The 23,811-nt window shown below is 33.7% G+C and overlaps 2 protein-coding genes across 4 annotated transcripts in view; both read left to right on the plus strand.

Annotated features, from left to right (window-relative positions):
* The window catches only part of LOC101630357 (aspartyl/asparaginyl beta-hydroxylase), a 195,362-nt gene that overhangs the window by 26,813 nt on the left and 144,738 nt on the right, over positions 1–23,811 (plus strand). For 2 of the 3 annotated variants that reach the window (XM_012722984.1, XM_012722986.1), the window contains exons 3-4: positions 594–638; positions 2,690–2,758. In XM_012722984.1, the coding sequence (XP_012578438.1) occupies positions 594–638; positions 2,690–2,758 (114 nt within the window). The remainder of the gene's footprint in view (positions 1–593; positions 639–2,689; positions 2,759–23,811) is intronic. The other variant, XM_012722985.1, reaches the window with a different exon arrangement.
* On the plus strand, positions 2,976–18,406 carry LOC105853423 (triadin-like). Its single transcript, XM_012722838.1, has 3 exons — positions 2,976–3,000; positions 7,128–7,307; positions 17,098–18,406. Exons 1-3 carry the CDS (start codon positions 2,976–2,978, stop codon positions 17,487–17,489), a joined length of 597 nt encoding a protein of 198 aa, XP_012578292.1. The 3' UTR covers positions 17,490–18,406.

A 23,811-nucleotide genomic window follows, 5' to 3' on the forward strand; every position in this document is an offset into this window, starting at 1 on the left:
TTTTGCTTATTTTAGACATTTCATATAAAAGGCTTTTTGTGTCTTTCTGTAACTAGTATAATGTTTTCAACATTTAATATGCATCCATCTTATTACTAAAATCCATTTTGATTATACCTTCCTCAGTGATGGACATTCAAGTTACTTCTACTTTTACCTATTGGGAATAAATGTTCTTTTTTTAATAATACAGTGAAAGATGTGGACCCTGTTAGTAAAAAAAAAATGCACCGGTCCCTATATGTACTGTTGTATAGAAAACACATCTCTTCCATAGAACCTCTGGTGTAAGTTATAGCTGTTTTTCTGGACTGGAAGTTGTGTGTATGTGTGAGGGGCAAAGAATAACAAAAGAAACTTATGTGCAATCTCTCTACATTGAAATTTTTAATTAAGTTAAGGAAAGTGTCTCTTGATAGATCTGGAGACTAGTAGAGGAAGCATTTTAGTTGGGAGATGAACTTCTGAGTACACCTTTGTTATATTGACTTAGTGACAAGTTCCTAGAGAACATTCGTTAAACAAAAGAAGAGGTTCAACTATTTGTACATTTAAGTTTGAATAACAATTTTCATATTTTTGCATGCATGCAGCCAAAGCAAAGGACTTCCGTTATAACTTATCAGAGGTACTTCAAGGTAGGCTATTGGAAATACCTTTCAGGTCTTCTTGTGTTAGTTTCTAAACTATTTATCACCTACATCAGAGAATGTAAGTGGAACAGCAATTTTTCCTTTTAAGTTAATCAGACAGTATAGAATTTTTATATATTTAACATCACTTGGGTGCTCTTCTGTAGGTACCCTCCACCCGCAGATCTGTGGTTTTCATAGCAATAAAAATAATAACTTCCTTATCTACCTGTTATTTTTTATCATGTCTGTACTTTCTAAGCCAGACTTCCACATAGCAAGTTAGCCATTTTCTAAGTGGAAGAGGGAAAGGTAAAGATTGGTTATCATAGCTTCACTACTACAAAAATTCTGCCAATTCTTATATATATATATTGCTTTAATTTATTTTTTTATTAAAGAAATGGTAATAGTGTGGCTAATTTTTTATAGTACTAATATTATGTTTTTGAATGTTTAAAATATGGTTGTCTGTTATGAATTTTTTTCAAACTAATTTTCAAATGGTGATAAAGACAGATTTTAGAATGTTTCTAGGGACTTGAATGTATTTGACTTACTTGAAATATGATAAACATTAATGCTTTAATATTAAAGCATTAAAGGTTTCAGATACATATTTACTATTTTTTTTTTTAAGATTTATTTATTTTTTTGTGCATACATAACTGGGGTGCAGGCCAGAGGCTCAGGGGCGGTGAGAGGCTTCACCAGAGACAGAGTGGGGAACAGAACAGGCAGATGGACGAAGTACACTGCTGAGGGGAGCAGCGGGAGGGTCAGGAGAGGTCTGCTGCCCCATGTGGTCACCTCCAGGGCAGGCTGGGATCGAACTCATGCGGAAGTTGTTTTTGATTCTCAGTGCTGGGTTTTAACCCACTGCGCCACCAGGGAGGGCCCATATTTACTATTCTGGAGAAGAAAGCCTATCATAGTGTTATCTTCTCAGCTTATATGTTTTAAGCTTTGTTTTCTCAGTAACAGATGGCCAGTTCTCACTAAGTTTTTAGTAGAATAACTAAGTTTTCCTTTGTAATTTCAGGAAATTGATTTTTCGTACTTTATTTGCAAGGCATTTTTTTTAGCTTGATTCATTATGTTTCTGTTGTAAATCATTCCACAATATAAAATTAATTATCTTATAATTATTATAAATTATTTTATAAATATAAAAATTAATTAATAATTATTTTTAGTATTTACATTGATGCAAATTATATTTAATCCTGATGCTTGATGGGCATTCCTTTGTTTTGAAAATTGACAGTATAAAGAACTTTCTACTTGACAAACATTAAATGTCAGGTAATTGTTAAAAATGAATCAATAATTTTTATTACATATGTTGAAAATCCTACCAAAAATTGACAGTATAAAGAACTTTCTACTTGAGAAACATTAAATGTCATGTAACTGTTAAAAATGAATCAATAATTTTTCTTACATATGTTGAAAATCCTACCAAAAATATTTTTAGTGGTACTAGGAAAACATTTGTTCTGAAATGATTAAGGCAAGGTATTGTTAAACCTTTAAAGAAAATTGTATGTAAATTTTTTTTTTCTTAGGTTTTGTTAGTTGAACATTTCCAGACTTTCTTGTGAATTGCCCATTACTTTCAGGTATAGATATTTATTGGGCAATGTTTTTTCTTTTAAAGATTTATTTTTTTATGCATACAGAAGTGGGGTACAGGCCAGAGATGCAGGGGCGGTGGAGAGGATTTGTCAGAGATAGAGAGGGAGCAGAACAGGCCGACTGCAAAGTACACTGCTGAGGGGAGCAGTGGGCAGGTCAGGAGAGGTCTGCCATACTATATGGGTCACCTCCTGGGCGGGGATGGAACTCATGTTGAAGTGGCTTTAGCTTCTTAATACTGTACTTTAACCCACTGCATCACCAGGGAGGGTATTGGACAATGTTTTTAAAGATTGAAAGAACAAAGAATTGCATTAATAAGTAACATTTTTGAATGATGTGCAGGACTGCAGGAAGTATTGGAATCTTAATGTATTCTCCGTTTTGTTTCCATATCTATTTTTATTTTCCTCTTATAGGAAAACTTGGAGTATATGATGCTGATGGTGATGGAGATTTTGATGTGGATGATGCCAAAGTATTACTAGGCAAGTACACATTTTGTTTTTTGTTGTGGATTGATGCAAATAAAAGCATATATTTGCCTTTATTGGCTTTAATAATACCTCTGTTACTTGTATATACTTTAAAGGAGAATATTTTCCACTTCAATCATGTTTTATTCTTCAGTCATTAAGCAATTAGTTGTTTTTCCATAGACATTCTTATTTCAGTTCAATAAGTGAATAAGTTTATTTTTCTAGCATGTTTTTAATAAACATAATTTCAGGTATGTTTTTAGATTTAAAGCACTCCATCAGCTCAGTTTAACATTACAGCATACTGATATGTCCTAATTTGTTTTTCAGATGTAATAATTACAGCATAATTTGACATGTTACTTACATCTGAAAAATGTAACTTTTGGAGACTTACATAATGTCATTTTGAAGTAAAATAGTGATAAGAGGTCCTATGTGTATGTCAATGGCAACATTAAATAATGAACTATTAGTCTTTAGCTAGGTTTCTCTATTCTGGAAGTCATGGACCCATTTTAATCACTAAAGACTTGTCTTTGTCACTAGATATTTATTATAATAAATAAAGATGTGATATTCCCTCATTTGTTTTAAGATCAAGTTTTACTAGAAATGGGGGGGGATAAATTTATATGTAAATTTTATATAATCTGGCCTAGTGTGAGATAAGTATTTCTGTTTATTAAGCAACATCATTTGCTTTGGTTTACTATGGAGCTTAAAATGTATTAAAATGTTTTATACCAAGGTCTTAGAAAAAGGGTGATTCAAACATGGCTTTATATGCTAAACTTGAAATATTAATGACACAAAGAAATTTTCCTTCCATACAATTCTGTATACTTTTTATGGACATAAAAAAATGAGAGGATAACACTTCTGTAACCAATAAAACTATTTTCAGCAGATTAATTTTAAAACAGTAAGTTCTGAATACTATAAAAGGGTTTTTGTTGTGATTGATGTCATATAGCTTTTTAATTTTGACCATAACTTATGTTTTCTTATTTCTGCTACATAGGAATTATGGTTGCTACTTAATAGTACACATTTACTATTCATGAAATGTACTGTTCATAAAATTTCTATGTAATTCTTTCATTACCTATCTAAATTTGAGTTTTCATAAATATAGTAAATCCTCAGAACTCTATGATTATAGACATGCAAGAGAAATAAATTTACACAGAATATAAGATCAGAATGATGCACATTTCCTTGCATCAAATTATAATTTTTTTTACTTCATTGTATTACTTTAAATGATGGATTCTGAATAGTAAAGCTTTTTGTGTTAACAATAATTTCATGTTATCTTATTCTATAGGAAATATTACTTCCCACCTATTTTATTTTGTTGATTTTTTTTAAGCTATCTGGTCTGTCAGGAAATTTCAACTATTACAAGTGAAAATGCTTCATTTGTAGGACATGATTTCTAGAGCAAACTTATTACTAACTTGACTTATGGCGTTATATTTTAGATTTCAGATATTGATTCCCTTTACAGTTCTTAAGCAGCCGTTAAGAGATGAACTAATTGGAATTTGGAGCTATCATTATTTGCAGATAGACACATATGTATATGGCCAAGTCAAAGTGTTTTCCTTTTATAAGGTCTGTATACTTGCAGATAGAACCAAGTGTGGTTAAACTCAGGGTACACTTTGGTAATTTGACTTCTAAGCGCACAAAGGCTAAGATAAACTCTTTTGCTATATACATAAACATTTGACTTGTGTGTTTAGTAATTCTGAAAGAAATCAAAAGTGAGCTCTTAGCTCAATTATGTCCTCTCTATTATTTCTAAAGTTTTTGAGTTCTCTGCATGAAGTACAACCTTAGTTGTAATTGAACTTTATGACTAAATTTCTTTTCTAGTTTGTGAAGTAGCTTAGTTTTGCCTCTCTTCTGGGTAGGTGGTAGCAAAAAAGAGAACTTAATGGCATTTTTAGGCTGTGTACATTTGGGAGAAGTTGTGGGGGCATTGTTTTGGGAGTGTCTCCTCTCTGCCCCAAAAGAGACTTCCCTGATCCATTGGAGAGGCAGCACCAAAATAAGAGCTTTGGATTAGGGCAGGTGGTATGTAAATGCAGACATAAATATAGGAAGTCTGAGATTCAGGGGAAAGGTTGGCCTGGTACATATAGTAACAGTTGAGATGTTTGGACTTTCATAGGTTAAGCATTTATTTCATTTTTTTTTTCTGGATTCTAAGTCTGAATGTATTTAAAGACTTACAAATTTGTACAAGTGGACACATTCATATTTGTATTTCTTTTAAGGTTTTTGCTTTTCTTGTGAAATAGTTTGAAATTTCGTAGGTAAGTCAAATCAGTGGTGATCATTCATTTTATTGTTTCATTATTTTTAGCCATGCCCTTATACTTTTGAAATATTCATAGCCTGTTCTGGTTATAGAACATCCTGCTTTTGTGCCCAAAGTATCTAATGTAAGGTAACTTTGACTTTGCTCTGGTTGAAAATATGTTCTTTGAAAACTAGTTTCCAAAATAAAATCAAGAGGAAAATGACCTGAGGAGTAAATCTCAAGAGTCACTTTGTCCTATGCCGAGCACCTGGTTGGCACCGTATCTAATGTGTCTGGAGAACTGTGGGAAGCCAGTCAACAGTTCTATGCCTTAGAAATTACTTGTAGATGGAATGCATGCATGACTGAGCAGAAGGGATAAGAAGCATGGGCCTTGGCTGGCAACAGGATTATATCCTGCTTTTTGGTTTAGGCTTACTTTTCTAGGTTAAGGAATTCTATTCCCTGAATATTTTCTTTCCTCTTTAGATTAGTACTTTTGTCTTGAGATCCATAGGAAGGTTGCATAGTTGGGTAGATGGTTTTGTTCAAACATAAATTTTCTGGACACTTTAGCTTGCCATATTCAAGAGTGGTAAATTAATATTTTATATTCGATACTTGGAAAAATGGAGAAAAATAAAAATGCTTATTCTAAATAAGCAACTCTCATGTTTTAAGGCAAGAAGAGACAATGTTATTCCTATAGAGACTTGGGTGGATTACAGATATCTCTTTATAGCACTTATTAAACTGCTAAATTTGGTGAAAAAAAATATTCTGGATTTCTCAAAAAATAGTTTAGATACCAGCTGCAATTTGTCTCTCCTCCCTACCTCCCCCCGCCATGCATGAAGAATAGCATGTTGTAGTTTTTTTATGGACAAAAGTGGACAAAATGGATTATAATCTTTGATATTTATACTTGTGATGTTATCATTTTCTCTTAACCTGCCAGTCTTGATTGCTGATAGTTATGTTCTGTGTTTCCAAGGCCTGAAACTCAGGAATCTGAAAAATTCTAGAATATTGAATGTTTACCTTTCTTATAGCCATAATCCTCTAACTTATTTTTTTTTCTCTACTGTAAATTATGGACCTTGCAACATAAACTTTGTAGGCTGTAGCAAAGATAATTTTTCTTCCTAAAGCCAGTTCTTAACAGGAAACAAAATGTTAAAAATAAATATATACATTGTGTGGTTTTCATTGTAGTGACCTGTTTTGGGATCAGTAGTTAGAATCCACAGACATCAGGGATCTTTTCAGTAGAAGCTAATTTTGTAGGCTGATGGAGAAGAAGTTTGGAATATTCCTTTTTCATATAACTGGCAACAACCTTGATTAAATTTCATATTGGTAAACAATGTGACTTTTGAATAGTTGATTCTTGCCATTAACCAGAACTGTAGAGCAATGAGTCAGTAACTACAGCATTATAGAGCTAACACACTTGATTTCATAGTGTTAAAATTTAAGTCAGTTGACTGAGTTTTACACTACCGAGTACATTCATGTCCATTTACAAAGGATATAAACATTAGCCCTGTCAATCATTCTAATTCCAGGATTTCTTTAACTCCAAAGGAGAAAAATTTGAGAATTTAATCACACATGTCAAGAATTTATTGACGTGTGTAAATAAATGTTCATATAATCAACTCTCGATAATATCTGATAAGCAAATCTGGAATTTGTTAAAATTTCTTGTCACCCTTAAAATATTTTCATTCACTTTCCCCTTTGTCATTAGTCAATCAGTTTTGGCTGATAGAATTTTGTCAGTTTTTCAACATTAGATTCTCTATTGAAAGAAAGGCAAACCTGGTTAGAGGCTGATAGGACTGGTGAAGATTGGACAAATTGTCCTTTCTTCTGGTGCAAATGATTGAGAGTTGATTGTAAGTTGTACATATTAATCAATTTCTTTATTTTCCAAAATGTCTTTTCTGTAAACTTCTGTGTCCATGATATACTCCTTTTTGAGCTCACTCTTTCTCACCTTCTTTTCCACCTAACTGCTCTCCTTATTTTCTCTTTCTCTCTTCCTTTATTCTTATGTAGGCCTGACCAAAGATGGCAGTAATGAAAATATTGATTCCCTTGAGGAAGTCCTTAATATTTTAGCAGAGGAAAGTTCAGATTGGTTTTATGGTTTCCTCTCATTTCTGTATGATATAATGACTCCTTTTGAAATGCTAGAAGAAGAAGAAGAAGAAAGCGAAACCACAGATGGTGTTGATGGTACGTCACAGAATGAAGGGGTTCAGGGAAAGACTTGTGTCATTTTGGATTTACATAACCAGTAACTTTGATTCAGGGACTGACATCATTGGCTTATGGAAACCTGAAGTAGCCTCCTTTTTCTTTCTTCCCCTTTCACCCACAGCTAATGTGAGTGGGGCAGCTATGATCTTACAATAAAAGGCAGCCATGCAGTCTTTCCCTAGAGTACAGATCCTAGCTCATCTCCTGCTCAGGCCCTGTAAGTCTAGTGAAAAAAGTGGTATTCCTCATTCTTGTAGTGGTCTGTAAAATATATTGAGAATGATGTTCTTGGTGGTATAATTGGTTTCTGTATTGTTTTGTTCCAACTTATGTATTTCCTAACCTAAATTTAGAAACATAATAGCAAATTGTTTTGTGATTAACCCTTGATGCTTGTCTCTAACACATTCTTAATTGAGATGATTGTAAGGACTTGATTATAAAATATTTTCAGCATGACTCATAATTAAATGCTTCTCTGACGTTTAACATGACTGATGTACAAGATAATGGTTCTTAAAGAACGATATGTTTTATTGTAATTCATTTAGGTTAACTGGTTTGTTGGCTAGGTTATTACATATTTCAATGTAAAATTCTGTATTAATGGTGCTTTTAAACTAATTTGAAAATAACCCCATGTTATTGCCTTAGGGTAGTGAAATTACTGTTATCAGTTATGTCTGGATACTTCTGTCTATGAAAGCAAAATTTATTTTTAATTTTACTTCCAAACATACATCCAGAGAAAGTTATTTGTATTTTTTTAAAGTAGGCATATTACACAGAGGAAAAAAGTGAATATGTATCTTAAATAACATTGTACATATTAAAATTATTCATCCTCACTTGCAGTCTTTTTCCATTTTTTCATGTATTGGCTATCAACTTTGGCATATGTATGATTTTTAGACTTGTAAATTAAATATTTAAAGTGGTAATTCTTTTTAGGAAAATAAATTTTTGCCAGTAGTAAAACTTTAAAAACATCTTTGGATCATATCACTTAAAATGAGTTTGCTTCAGTAATGACAAGAACAACTGTATCAGTCAGTATGTAGCTGGCATATCTTAAAATGACATTTCATTTCTTTTCTTCTTCAGTCAAATATCTCACACACAGCCTGAAAGACCTTTGGCTCCTGTTGTTCTTTCAGGGAGTGATGTTTCACGTTAAATCTGCTTGAGCTGCTATGAAATTGACCTCTGGTTCTTCATAAAGATTAAAATTCAAAAATATTTCCTTGTTTAACATTCAACTCTTCATATCTATTTCTCAAATAGTATGCTTTGTTTGTTTACATTTAATCAAATTGCTTCCAGTGTTTTTTTTTCTTCTCCACAGTGAAATGTGAAAAATTTAGTTCCCTTGCCTAAAATTCAGTCCTAGCTCAGAACACAGGATTTGTTGCTGTCTCCCCTTTCTACTCTCCATTTTCATGGATCATGAACATTGAAAACTGTCCAATTTGCTCATTTTATTTTTTAAAAAAGCATTGTTTGAAAGTACTTTGGTTATGGGTGTACATTTTGTACATTGGACAGTGATATGAAATTTAATAACTATTAAAACTTACGTTTCACTCTGTTAATGTTTCTGATAGTCCAGAGCTCCTGAGTTTGATTGCTTCTTGGCCTTTCAGCTGAGATCAAATGTAAAAACTCCTGATTTTGAAATATTAATATTCTGGACGAAATTATTATGATGTAATATTGTTTGTTCTTAAAAATCATGCAGTACTTTGTCCATCTTTATTGTGTCTTCTATCCTGAATTTGAATACTGTGAAATATCAAACTTCATTAGTTTAAATTCAAAAGCAGGCTTAGGCCTCACTCTCATTACAGTTCACCTAGCTAAATGTCTGAGGTGTTATTTTTTCAAGTAGTTTTTTTTTTCCCTTAATACTTTATTGTTACTAACTCTAGAAGATGTTTGTCAGTTTATGAGAAGTAAATAATTAAGTTTGTTGTTAAAATGTTTGGAATCTTAATTTTTCACCAGGTCCTTTTTTCTTTGTTGTGATACTAATGAACATTTTATGTACAGAAATTAATTATGCTTAATTTTATATGTGAAAAAGTAATGTGAGATACTTTGCATTTACTTAGTATCCTCTTAAGTTAGCCCTTTTGAGAGTTTCTGATGAAGGTAAAATGTAGGTAGCTGTGAACCCCTGACTTCTGTGACTTCCTTCAACTTGTACCTAAGGCTTGTTTTGGTGAAAGTTGTCTATAAAACTGGTATTCATAAAAGGTATTCACAAAGTACTGTGAAGCTGGTAATAATTATTTCACCTGTTTTAATAATAATAATTAAATCTGTTATAATTCTTAATTTTCTAAGAATTTAGTATCTTTCATAAGTACATTTTTTAGCTTATTTCTTTAAAATGAACTTGCATAAAAAGGCAAAACTGTATTCTGTACATTTGAGTATTTACTTAACAGTTTACTAAACTTTAAATTGCCCTATGTTCACCCTGGTTTTCCAGTTCTGAATAGCCGAAGGAACTTTGTGGGACCTACTCTGTATTCAGATGTCGTGTTCTCTCTTCAGAGCTGCTCTTTTGCTTCTTCAGCTGCACTGCCATTTGTCCAATTGAAATGGCAATGGGTTCCCTGGAGCTTGGCACCAACAAACGATTAAGTGGCACGCTGAGGATTTCTTTCCTGCACTTTAGCTTTGTTTGGCCCTGATTTTCCCTGGGACATGAGTAATGGGACATAAGTCAGTTGGAGATGTGCCTTCTAAATTCTGATATTATTAAACCCCTAAGGCCTTGCTGCCAGCTTCCTGCCTTAGTATCATGCAGTGTCTTGACTGTAAAGGAAATGCTGGGGGATGCTGCTTCTTCATCTAGTACTTGATTCTCTATTTCGAAGTTTCTTCCTTGAATCCAGGCATGTAAGAAAAACATTTTTTTCTGTTTCAATTTTTCTGGTTGTATTTGTACCTGGCTAGAGTGAACAAAGTGTGTCCTTGCCTGCCTTGATATTAATAACTTTGGGGAATTATCAAAAGTAAGTATATACATAGGCAATTCTTAATTGGATCACTTTGTAGTTGGACCTTTTGGGGATTGATACCCAATGATAATATAAGACTGATCTATAAAATGAGAAGTTTTTTTTATTATTACTGTATGTGGAATTTTTCAGTCACATGCATATTTTCATGTATAGAGTACTTTTATGAGACTCAGAGATACAGACCTTATTATCACAAGTTAATAAAGAAAAAGTAAGATTCTCTGCCTCTATTATTTGCTAAGGTAACCATATAGTTACTTGTATAAATATGGGACTAGATATTAAGTAGATTATGAACTTTTTGAAGTTAGGAACTCCAGATCTTTGCCTTTGTTTTAATCCTGCTTTAAAGCTGAGCCCAGTTTTCATTAGATATTTGAAGTTAGTCTTGATCAGTAAGAACTCAAGAGTTACCCATTGCATAATAAAATGCTGAGTTATTTAAAATCAATTTTAATAAGTGAAGGGATTATTGAGCACATTTTTTCAAGAGAAATGATATGTGAAGTTCATAAACAAACTGACAAGTGCTAATAAAGGTCTTCAAGCGATCTGTATCATTAGTATTCATATCTGCATTTTGTCTTTCTTTGTATTGTGTCTACTTGTAATTCCTTACTAACCTTGTGTTGTTTCAGTTCTCTTATATTCTAATCCTCCTTTCCCCATTTATCACAGAGTTAGTGACTTTCTTTTTTCAAAAGTGTCTCTGATATTATTATTACATTATCTATCTAAAGATAAAAAAGAAATTGGCATGTTGACCTGACATATTTTACCAAGATTAAGCATCTGTTCTAAAACAAAGGTCTGCTTTGTTCACAGATCCTTGACCTAGGCTTTTTGCTATTTGCATCAAATATTGAAGTGAATTATGATTTTTTTTTCAGTATAGGAAACTGAGGCTCAAAGTACTCAGGATTTACCAGGACCATCAGAGCAATTGAAATGATTTAAAGTGACACCCAACCCACCAATTCTATTACAGCTACTCCTTCTGTTACAGAGCCACAGTAGCTCTGTGGGTTCCTGTAGATGAAACCATTTTTAAAAACTATATCCATTGCATGTGGTGAAATCTCAGGTCCAGTCACTGGCTTGATGATTAAATTATTAATGTCACATAGAGTATATTGCATTTTGAAAATATGTGGGTCAGTTCTTCCAAGGCAGTTGCCAAAGTAACAATAATCACTTTTAGACATCTCCCTCCTGTTCCAAGAGAAGAATGTAAGACTTTTATTTCTTTCAAATTACCCTTTATACAAATTCACAGGTAATACATCTTTTAATAATAATCACTTAAAAACAATCAGAATAAATCTATTTTGCAAAAAGAAGTAAATACTTTGCAAAAAACTGCTTGTTTTGCTTTTCCCTTTGCATTTTATAATGCATCTTTGCTAATCTCCTTCATTTTATCATACATGCGTGCAAATTTTATCTAAATGGATTATATAATATGGAGTTATTCCTTTTTGGCTTATTATTCTCCATACAGCTGGGAGACTGCTTTTAAGGAGTTAATCAGTTGTACTGATGGAATTGTCCCCTTTCCCATCCCTGATTTTGTTAAACTAGCAAGGAGAGAAATAGGGCACACTTGTTGATATTTGACACTGTAGGGAATTAACTGTAGTTCCAAATGTTAATTCTTTCTAGAATTAGGAATTATATAACCTCAAAGACTTCTACTTTTTCTAAGGTCATTTCTTTTTTTTTCTCTCTCTATGCTAGCACCTTTCCTGGATGATTAGTGATCTTTTTCCACCATGAGGCTTCACATAATTGGAAAAGACCTCTTACAAATTTACCTGACTCAGACCTCTCTGAAGTGTTCATTGGACTTGTGACAGATACTTTTTGCAGTATACTTCAAATTCATTGCCATCTTTTGGGATCTTTTATCCTCTAGAAGTGATTTTTACTTTCTGTTTTACCAAGGTAGTCAACTCTGGTTTGGGTTCTATATCCTTCCTCTTTCTATGCTTTACAACATTTCTTTATTCTCAGAGGTTTGTTGGATCATTGCTTCCTAACATTCTTGTTCATCATTTTTTTCAGGCATTGAATATTCTGGCATGCAAAACTAACCCTTTCTTGTGTCTGTACCTCTTCCTTCTGACCTTATCATTCTCCCCTCTTTTGTTAATTCAGTTTTTACCCTATCATATACCTGTGATATCTGTGACCTTCAAAACGTATCAGTGAAATTTGTGTGTTTGTTTCAAACCTCTGTTTCTTTCTGCTCCATCAAAATCCAGGGGAATTGCATCCATTTTCTACTAAAGAAGTAAAGGAAGCTTCCAGAGAATTCTGGGTTTTGGTCACCTTTATTTCTACCTGTTATCATTGTAATGTGACCATTGCTTCTGTTGCTTGTAAAACTGTAATCTAAATGTCCCATCCTAAACCTTTGTTCACACCTTTCTTACAAAAATTGCTCTGTCTGGTAGAACGGTGCATTTTCTTGACTCAGTCCTCTCCTTTCTTCATTACTTAACATCTTGTTTCCTAAGCACAAGACTGTTTTCATGTCTGTACTCCTTCCTTCATGACAGCTGTAGTTTAAATTATTTGCTCAGTTTTTATCATGTGAAATGAGAAATTATTGACTATATTTAAATTCAGAAAAGGTGGTTTATGTTGCTACCTTGGACTTTCTATGTAGTACATTGCACATGATTAGTCTCTGTTACTTTAAGGATTTATACCCAAATTTGGGAAGATTTTTTTTTAAAAAAATTATTTTTACTTATCTCTGCATACAAGAACTGGGTGCGGGCCAGAGGTGCGCATGGGAGAGGTGGCATGAAGAGATTTACCAGAGACGGAGTGGGGAGCAGAACAGGCAAATTCACTGAAACACATTGCTGAGGGGAGCAGTGGGCGAGACAGGAGAAGTCTGCTGCTCCCTGTGGGTCACCCCCCTGGCTTGGGATAGAACTCAGGCTGGCAGGATGACAGTACTAGACTTAATCCTTAGGCCAAAAGGGAGTCCAAATTTCGCAAGTTTTAAAGAAAGTTCTGTTTTTCCTGTTTCAGTAATCTGATGTTGTAAAAATTTGACATTAGAGACATAGGTTAACTCAAGTATTTTCATCAGTGTAGTGCTTTTGGCTATATCCAAATAGTGGCTGTATGGAGTGGGAAGATCTGGGCCTGCATTGCTAGAATATGCTAGAGTTAAAAGGGGTAAATTTTTATCACTGAAAGTTCCTTTTTATGCTTTATACTAATATTCTTACAGGTTAGAAAGCAGCCATATGTTTAAAAGTTGGTGCTGTAAAATTAAGTTTGGTGTTTTATTCTTAAATAAACTTTGGTAGGGCATGGTTCAAAGTCATTCAGTATTACAAGTTGGCAAAGCTGTTTTTGATAGCATTTAGAGAAAGAAAATTTGTGAAAAATAATTGTCAGACACATACTAGTTGTGTTTCAACATGTATTCAAGTAATTAGACAGACAAGGAACAGTTTATTCACATTTTTAATGTGTTCAGTTTTTAAGAGATACTATTTTTTTTTTCACAATAATGGTAATATTTTAGCCAAAATAAAGTCTTTAATTTAAATGGACTGTCATTTGATGGAAATAAGGAAAAGGGAAGGAATTTAGGAATGGATTGATGATTTAAACAATATGACAAGGTTTAAAAACATCTCATGATATGGTCATGGTTTTGAGACATATGTAGGGTAGATTCTACAGTAGGAAGAGTGGAATAGGGCTTGGATGCTTTCCTGTGACCATACCTTAGACAATAGTTACTGAGTGACAGATTGTCTAGGGTGCTGCCCCTCTGGGCAATGAGTAGTAGTCACCAGACGTCACACTCTCTAACTTGCCTGGGAAATGAAATGGCAACTTAGAATGCCACTTTCGAATGTTTGCTCAAAGGTGACTGTAAAATAGTACTTATGTGACTAGAATGGAATTGGAAAGATCATTTGCTAGGATGAAAAATCCAGCCTGGTTGGCATGAAAGTATACTGAGAAATATATGGTATATTGACACTTATGTAGAGGGTTAAAAATAAACCCATTATTAGAACTTCATTTGCTAAGAGGGGAAATACAAAGACATTGAAAAGTTCTTAGGTGAAGAATAAAGGAAAGTTATATATGTATACATAATTATGTACTTAAAAAAAATAAACTGCAAAACTAGTGGTGGGAGTGGAGGGGTGGGAAGCAGTGGTTGTTCAATGGTAAGGACTAAAATTCTACTAAAATATGTTCTCCGTTTTTAATGCAATGATGGTTGAATAGGAAAGTAGAGTCCCTGGGTCCTTTTACCCATGATTTGTAGAACTCATCACCTGTGCTGGGCAAAATCATCTGACTGCTGAAAACAAACACATTCCCTGTGGTAATAAGATATTTTTAAACCAATGATTCTCTCAGGTATAAGGCAGTTGTATAGTTAACTGAATCATAAAATGTAGATGATGCATTTTTCTGTCACCAGTAGTGAAAATACAGTTTTAAAGTGACATACACCTAATATTCATATGGTGAAAGAGTATATTTTATAAAATGTGAATTTAAGAAACTTTGTTTAATAGAGGCATTGATTTGTAGCCATTTTAAACCTATTTTTAATTCCCTTGATATTTTCTTTTTATACCCTATTTTTTTACCTTGTAAATACCAACAGAAGGACCTGGTGGGGTAGCCAAGAGAAAAACTAAGGCTAAAGGTATTTTTCATTTTTTCAAATTAGCCTAGAGCAAACCAAATTTAACACTTCAAAATGCATGATATTTTCTAGATATGTTGTAAATGCAGCTACTAATGCTAAACATTGCTTTTTTGGCTTGGGGTGTACCTTTGGTCATAAGTAATTTTATCAAGATTTCATTTAAAAAAATTGCCTCAAGCCAACAGTTGTAGATAATTTCCATGCCATCAAAACCTTGACATCTTTAAAAACATATATATAATAACAATATCATAATGTGTAAATTTGCAAAATTATATCCTATGTTCTACCTGAAACCCTTTTCAGTTTGAATTTTGATATTACTGTTGGAAAAAGAAGATTAATTCATTAGTAATAGATTTTATTTTTCTAAATCTCAGATGATATTGACTTAAAGCACAATAAATCTCCTGTCATCATACTTGTATTTTTCAATAAAATAACTTACTTTATAATCTTTAATACTATGTTATGTTGGTATAGAATTTGCTGTTTAATATTTTAATTCTTTAACAATAGCAATGTTCACTATTAAATAATATTTGTTAAGGGAATTTTGTATTCTTTAAATTTATATTCTCTTATAAGTAGCAAAAATTAATACTAAATAATTTAATATCCAATTGATTTAATATTAAATAAGTATAGTGAATTCTTTTACTATACATGTCATTCAAACAGTAGACTTTTGGCTTATTACTACACTGTATTTTCTATCCCTACAGTTGTTTTTGTTCACATATAAATGTTTATGTCCTTTAGGGAAGAGGTGCATGAGGGAAGTGCATGTTTTGTTTGTAAACTTGGAATAGTCTTTTGTTTAAATGCTTGGCACATCATAATGTAGTTGTTTATTTGTATTTTGGCAAAACATTAACAGATTGAGACTGTATTGTGGCTTGCAAGGTTTTATGGTTTGTATTTTAAGATTGGAATATTTTGATGTTTTAACTTTGTATCTCATGGTAAGAAAACAGAATTTTTACTATTTTTAATTTTACATGTATGAAATAAATGACCAGTACAGTTTTATTTCCTGACCTTGAGTTTAAAATTTAGTAAATTTGAGGCCTGAGCATCACACACACAAGCATTCTGCTCTTGGCAGCATTGTCATCGGCTAACTCTACAACCAACACTGAAGTAGAAGGAGTACCCGGACAATTGTGTTTTTATAAATACTGTTCTGTAGTTTTATATTTTAACAAGATTCTCAGAAAGCAATAAATAATATTTTATGCTATATGATTTCTGTGGGCAAAACATCTTATACATTTCATTATATTAGAGAAATATTTCATTATCTGTGTTTGGCTAAATGCTATATTATACAGTAGCCATGTTGCTTCTCTTGTGATTTCCTAATGAGAGAGCAAGAAGATAAGATTCAGAGCTTTTGCTAGCAGCTCTGTTAAATTCTATGTAAAGTCACTGAAACAAGGTCTCATACTAGATTTTAGAACTACACGTACTTTTCATTCAATTGCTTCTTTTCCCCCCTGTGAGCGTGGACAACATGTTTTGGCTTGAGTGACTCTACATAAATTACCAGGGAAACATCGAGGACTGCTGATTTAATAATGTTGAATACTAATAGAAAGAAAATCTGCTTGTCATTTTAAATGAGTTGAGAATTTCTTATTCATATGGAGATTGTTTCCTTCTTTATGAGAAAGTGTTTCAGTGTTGCCAGTTGATGCTTTAATTGGGTAATTAGTGTTGTGAAATGTGTGTTGCTATTTAACATTTTATGTAATATATTGCCTTTATGAGGATAAATTAATTTTAATAATATTGCATGTTAACCTTATTTTAAGACAAATGATACATTATTTCAAAATGGAAAAATGTGATGGCAGGTTTGTTTCTAACATTTTTTTAAATATGATGCTTAATATATCTTTAGTCAATTAAAAACTAAGCAGCCTAACTTACTTTTTGAATGAGCCTATCTTCTGTGTGGGGATATTATGAATAGATTATAGTTTGTACTAGGTTTCTGTTCAGTGAATTAAAAGATGCTTTCAATAAACGTCTTTTCCTTTGAAAAACCTGAAAGTTAAAGAACTCAATAAAGAAGAGCTCAAGAAAGTAAAAGAGAAACCTGATGCAAGGAAGGAAAGTAAGAATGAAGAGAGGAAAAAGGGGAAGAGAGAAAAAGACGATAACCGGAAGGATAAGAGAATTGTTGATTCAGATATATCCAAGAAAGAATCCCCTAAGGGTAAAAAGGACAAAGAGAAGGAAAAAGTGGGTCTGGATAAAGGCACTAAAACCAAGGAAAATAGGAAAAAGCCAACAAATATTAAGGACATTTCTAGTAAAATGGCATCTGGAGACAACGATGACAGAAAGGAAAGTAGAAGTTCTACGAAACAACCACACTTAGCAAAGGGAAATAACCAGAAGAGAAAGAACTAAAGCTTTTAGCATCATCATCCCAGGAAATGGTAATATTCTTTATCATGACTTACTACAAAAGGACATCGAAAATTAAGTATTGCTCTGGTTGGAGAAGATGTGTCAATTAGCCACTCATGTATTTATTGGTGCTCAGCAAGGATATCACTTGAAACTTAAATTGTCTCTTGTTTCTAAGTTAAAAACGAGGCTTTAAAAAATGTAATGAAAATGTGATGAAATAATTTCTATATTAATTTGTTGATTGTGTACCCAGATACATGTATTTGTATAATACAAATTGTAATGAATATTACATTAATTCTTAATATATTTTCAGTAGAGTTAAATAAGAATCTGAAGATTTTAAATATTATTTATATGCACCGTGACCCACAACTTTCAGGTATGATACTAAGGACCTCTGTTGGCTCTTGGTTTTCTTTCCACCTCTTTTTTAGCAACCTTGTTTAACCTGCCCTATTTTGTCACCACATCCTCTCCCCTTCCCCAGCATCTGTTGTCCCCTCCTCTTTTCCCTGACCCCACTTTTGCCTGCATTCACCCCTCCTTGGTCTACTTCCTGCTCCTCATGTCAGGGCCGGACCACTTCCTCAGTCTCTTCTCATCTCTTCTGGAATTTCTCCTCACAGCCTTTTACTATCTTCTGTCCTTGCTTCCTCACTCTCCATGCCTCCTCACCCCTTTCCCTTACTTACCACGTCTTCCCCATTTCTCTCATCCAGTAAGTACATAACATTACTGTGCGCCAGACATAATGTTCTGAGGACTCTGGGTAATAGTCATGAATAAAATAATTTTATTTATAACAATTTTAGAGCACTTTTATTTATGACCTATTTATGGACTGAGAAGTTTTAAAAAGATTTTATTAAAGCTAGTACCTACTTTCATTTTGTATTGCATAGTTTTCAGTTATTCTGATTTAATGGTACACATTTCTCATATTTGGTTATGTCATAATTGCTGCAAATTGAGATCTCATTAGAGATAAAAATTTAATTCATCAGAAAATATTTGATGAAATGAAATTTCAGTAAGTGATACATTTCTACAAAGTGTACTATTCTGTGCATAAAATTTTAAATCTCTGTGACTGCTGAGCAGAGCTTTTACTGAGTTTGAGAAGAGCAAGCTGATTTATAACATCATCAAAGGTGCTACCTGAAAGGTTTTACCTTTTTAATATAGTTTCTCAGCTCTCAGCAGAAGTGTTTAAAAACAGATTTTGGCCTAATTAAAGATATTTCCAATCAGAAATGAATAAACATTAAGTGCAGATATTTCTTAAAGGCATGTTTTACTTATTCACTAGCATCCTTTACTGTTTGTGATCAAATAGATATTGAGTTGACAAAAATTCCAACTAATGTAATAGTTGGAAATCTTAGGGACTATCTAATATCTCTAATTCTAGCCTATTATTTTACTTAAAAACTGAGACCCAAGAAGTTGTGCATTGTTAACTTGGGATTTTTTATCTTGACTAGGGAGGATTTTTTTTATAAGTGACGGATAATTTATGGCTTATTTTGATTGATTGATACAGGAACACAGCTTAAGGTGAATAGATTACAATTACAGATGTGGAATCACGGCACTGCTTCTCCTAGCTCTCGTCTTAAATCTTGGCTCTGCTGCTTTCTACTTGACTCTTGCAAAGAAGGTACAGCCACTGATGGAAAAGGTGGCCCTTAGCGCCCCCACACCAACACATCTTTCTGGCTTAGCAACCTGCTTGAAAAGAATTGGGTTTCTGGGGGGATTTCCACAGACCTTGTTCAATTTGGTGACTATGAACTTTCCTGTAATTTCGGGTGGGTTAGGTCTTACCGATCTGGTTCCTGTGTATCAAGCTTTGGTTGGGGTTACAGTGGATCTCATGCAAAATGTGACATATTTACTGAAGGAAGGAGGCCCTCTCAAAGAACTGGACAGAACAAGACACAAATCAGATACATACCACACACATAAAAGTTAATAAGATTTAAAACATATATCCTGAAGTCATATTTTCTTGCTAAGATAAGTGGATTGATTTTTCAAAATTTATGAACCAAAATATAAGTGCAAATTTCTCTGCAGGTGATTTTCCCCCTCTCTTGCAGAATGGCATAAAATTACAATTATATTTACTGAAGGCATTCTAGTTTTTACCTTGGTTTGTGAAGGACAGTTGGCTGTAAGGTATAAATGCTTCCTTTTGAGAAAGTGAGTAGAAACTGTTTTAGAATAACCAACATAAGTGTATAAGCATTTGTTGTTATTTAGTAAAGCATTTGGAAACATTCAAGTGTTATCTATCACTAGGGTTTTATTCCCTGATATCAGCTGAAGAAGTGAATTACTGGGTTGTTGGAAAAGTTATGATCCATTTTTAAAAATATATATTTATGCTTATAAGAACTGGAGCACAGACCAGAGGTATGTGGGGGAGGGAAGAGGTGAGACAACAGAGACAGAGTGGGAAACAGAAGAGGCAGACTGACCAAAATACCCTGCTGAGGGGTGCATTGGGTGAGACAGGAGGGGTCTGCTGTACCATGTGGGTCAGCGCCCTGCCAGGGGATTGAACTGGTGCTGCAGTAGCTGCCAATAGCTTCATAATGCCATGCTGTAACCCCTTGTGCCATCAGGGAGGGCCCCTATGATACATTTTTGGTTGGGAAAAAAAAAGAAAAAACCAGAAGTAATGATTCTTATTGATAACTAAGAATAATTAAAACCAGAAAGGTCACCCTTTTTAAATAAGTCAAACCTCGTTCAAAAATTTGTAATAAAAATTATTTGGGTGGTCCACATTCCTGAAAAGTGAATGTTAAAAGCTGAGTGTAAGTTTATTTTGCTATATCACTAACATATTTTTTCCCCAATTGCATTGTGAGATAATGCTTAGAATTCTAAAAATTGTCATTATTGGCACTGTTTTTCTTCAAGCTTTCTTTCTATGACTAATCTATCATGTGTGTAGCACAAGATGGTCAATTTTACGAAAATATTTGCAAGCCTATTGATTTTTTCCCAAGAATCCTTTTTAATATCAGTTTACTTTCTTTTGGAGAACTTTATCATCACTGTTTTCACTCTCCACTTGTTGTCGCATGTGACTTACATGTTGGTGGCTCTAAAATTTTTTTTCATCAATATCTCTAGTTTTGTTTCATGGGTGATTCGCATTGCTGTATAGATGCCCCTGCCAATGTTTCACACACAATTTTAAAGAATACTAAAAAGTGTTAAAGAAACTCATATAAATCAGTCAGCAGATACACTCGTGCCAATCCAGGAGGATTAATTTTATAAATAATTGGTTCATAGACATATTTTATGGGGTCATGGCCTGCTTAGTCATGCAACTTTGTGACTTCAGAGGTGTTCATGAGTGCTTGGATAAAGGAGTCCCTGTATATGCTTACATTAAAAAACACAAACAGATAGTAAACAGGTGTGCTGTTTAATTTTAAATGTTTAAGTTAAATAATTTTCTTTCCCCTGAGATTGGTCTGGGCGCTTATGTGTGTCTCATAGTTTGGTTCTTTTCTCTGTGTGCTCTACGATACCTCCTCCTTGATTATTGGACTGTTTTACTACATAAAATTATTGGACTGTTGATTATTTGGACTGTTTTACTACATAAAATGCTCCTGGAAAATATGCTCGCTTTCCTCATTTGTAAATTGAAGATTTTACCTTTCCCTCTAGGTGCTCGTGAAAACTAGCTTGCTACTCATATACATAAACAGCTGCCACATTGTTGGCGCTGGTGTTTCCTTTGGTAGAACAATCCTCATAATTCCACCAAGGTGTTCCAGCCATTTCTAAAAGTTGGATGCCCTGGGGCTATAGTCCCTCCTCTTTTTGTCAGCAGATTGTAAAACAAATATATTACTCCTTTGTCTTTTGAAACTAATGCATATTTTGAAATGGGTATGCTGGATTCTAATTCATTCTACTGAGAAGGCAAATAAAAGTAATTATAAATGGTACAGGAATGCAAGTCTATAACAATGTTTAGTTATTTAAAGTATAGCTACAACATGAAACCACGAGATAATGAAATGTAAAGATGAGAAAAAAATTAGGAAATAATGAACTACTTAAGTATACTTAAAAATATATGGTATAATTGAAAATTTTAACACCCAACCGAAATGTGAAAAACTTACGTTTGCTTTATACACAGAACATGTTTTTTCCATAGAAGCCATTATATGATCTTCAGAGATTTCCTATGTTGGGTCACAAAACCATGTTTAATCCCCAATGTCCAATTCTTTCTAAGTTTCTGTGTATCTGTTTCTCTGGAAACAGGCATTTATTATTCCTCAGAATATTAGGAACATAATTAGTTTTACTTCTAAGTAGTCTCCAGAATTCTTTTACTTATATGTGTGAATCCATTCAAGTTATTTATGTGATGTAAAAACATTGGTTAGGTCACATGACTCTAAGGTCTTACGTGGCTATTTTCTTTGCCCTTCTGGTTGTGTTGGACCTGGGTTCTTCCTGCCTGGACCTCTCCACCTCTGAAATGTCTCTGTTGGTTTCCTTCTCAGGCAACCTGCTTACATTAAGGCACATATGCTCATGTTCCACCCTGATCCTATGGAGTGGGGAAGCAGAGTACCAGAGCTGTGATTGGCAAAAGCCGGGGTATGTGAGCCACCCCTCAACTGTGGGGTGAAGGAAAATAAGTTGCTCTCCAGAGAATTAGTGTGCTTTTTATGTGAAGGCAGTTAGGTTCAGGGCAGGCTGCACAGTAAATTTTACACACTGCAATTCATCTCACCAGATGCAGGCATTTTGTGTTTTCTCCCCTTTCCTCCTGCCAATGTCCAAATGCAAGGAGTTGAATGGGATGATCCAAAAGGGTCATTGGTAGCGTTCGAAGCCAGGGGGACTAGAGATCCCTCCTCAAGCCTTTGTCAGCAATAACTAGACAATTGATGAAGGGTGAGTCTATTGCCATGTAAATTAAGTTTACATGTTAAACTCAGTTTTCCCTGGGTAATTTTTTGTTGTTAGGAAAATGAAATGTCATCATTATGTAACAGACTGGAGGGTCTATTTTCATGAAAATCTTGGGGTAGTCTGAAAAATTCCTCAGTAACAATCTTCAGTCTCATTCTACCTCTTTCAATTGGCTAAAGGTAAAAACTCTATGAACTATATTACTGGCTTGGATATCATTTTTAAAGAAATAAATTTCCACCAAGGGTTAAATTTTGTAAATTCCATAACACAGAAGGTCATCTATTTTCCTTTGTTCTCATTTCACTTTATGTATTAACCATTCTATTAGTATGTGTACAGTAGAGACCTGTCACTCATGTACTTCATCTTTGCATCAAGCATTACTTCTTTTTCCTCAGAGGCTAAAAGGCATAGAGTTAAAACTTTTGTGCTAACTTCGGTCATTATCTAAATATATAATTTAATGGTTAGTTATATCATCCCTATTTCATATTTATTGATTCACTCAACAGATCTTAGTCTTGGTGGCTACTACTGCCGACTCTTATCTGTGCTGAGAACACTTCCGTTGTGTGTGATCAGCACCTCTCTCCTGCAGGGTCCAGGAGTCACCTCTGCACTCTGTCGTGCCTGACATTTTTCATGCTCATCACTTTGTTTTGTTCCTGAACTTTGCTTTGTTACCAGACTATGACTTAAATCCAATACCTGTCATAGTAGTTGGCAATAGTTGGTATTGAATAGTTGGTATTCAATATGTTCATTGAAAGGTGAAAATGAGAAAATACAAATCACTTAAAAATATTATAGATCTGTATATACTGAAAAATTTTAAAAGGAAAATAAAAACTCAGATGGTTTTTTCAGTATGTTTTAACCACCTTGGAAGTCACCTGGAGCTGTGTTCATGTTGTGTATATGTGTGCAAAGAACAGGATAAAATTTGTTTAGAACTAAAGGCCAAAAAATGGTGAAAAAAACATGTATCTGCTGGGTTTCAGTTACCTACTTTAATTCTCAAAACACTTTTTTAAAAATAATGTAATAGTTTATTTTTATGTCATTTTGTGCATTTTTCCATCTCAGTTGTAATCCCTATGGGCTTCCCATCACCATATCACCCATGTGCCATCACCATAGTCTAGTGCACTTCTTCCCCCCCCTCCCTTTTTTGACCCTATTTCCCATTCCACCCCTGTGAACTGTCTCTGGTATATAGTTGTTCATTATTTCCCTCCCTCGGCCTTTATGCTCCTGCTATGAGTGAAACCACCCAGTATTTTTTTTTTTCTTTCTTTCTGGCTTATTTCACTAACCACGATCCCTTCCAGCTGCATCCATGTTGCTG

This window comes from Condylura cristata, unplaced genomic scaffold (genome assembly GCF_000260355.1).
Source record: "Condylura cristata isolate star-nosed mole 26May11 unplaced genomic scaffold, ConCri1.0 scaffold00009, whole genome shotgun sequence".
NCBI classification, from domain to species: Eukaryota; Metazoa; Chordata; class Mammalia; order Eulipotyphla; family Talpidae; genus Condylura; species Condylura cristata.

Coding starts and splice junctions, on each gene's coding strand:
- LOC105853423 (XM_012722838.1), top strand. CDS start 2,976: ATGTTTTTAATAAACATAATTTCAG. Junction 3,001..7,127: donor TTTAATAAACATAATTTCAG/GTATGTTTTTAG, acceptor ATTCTTATGTAG/GCCTGACCAAAGATGGCAGT. Junction 7,308..17,097: donor AACCACAGATGGTGTTGATG/GTACGTCACAGA, acceptor GATGCTTTCAAT/AAACGTCTTTTCCTTTGAAA.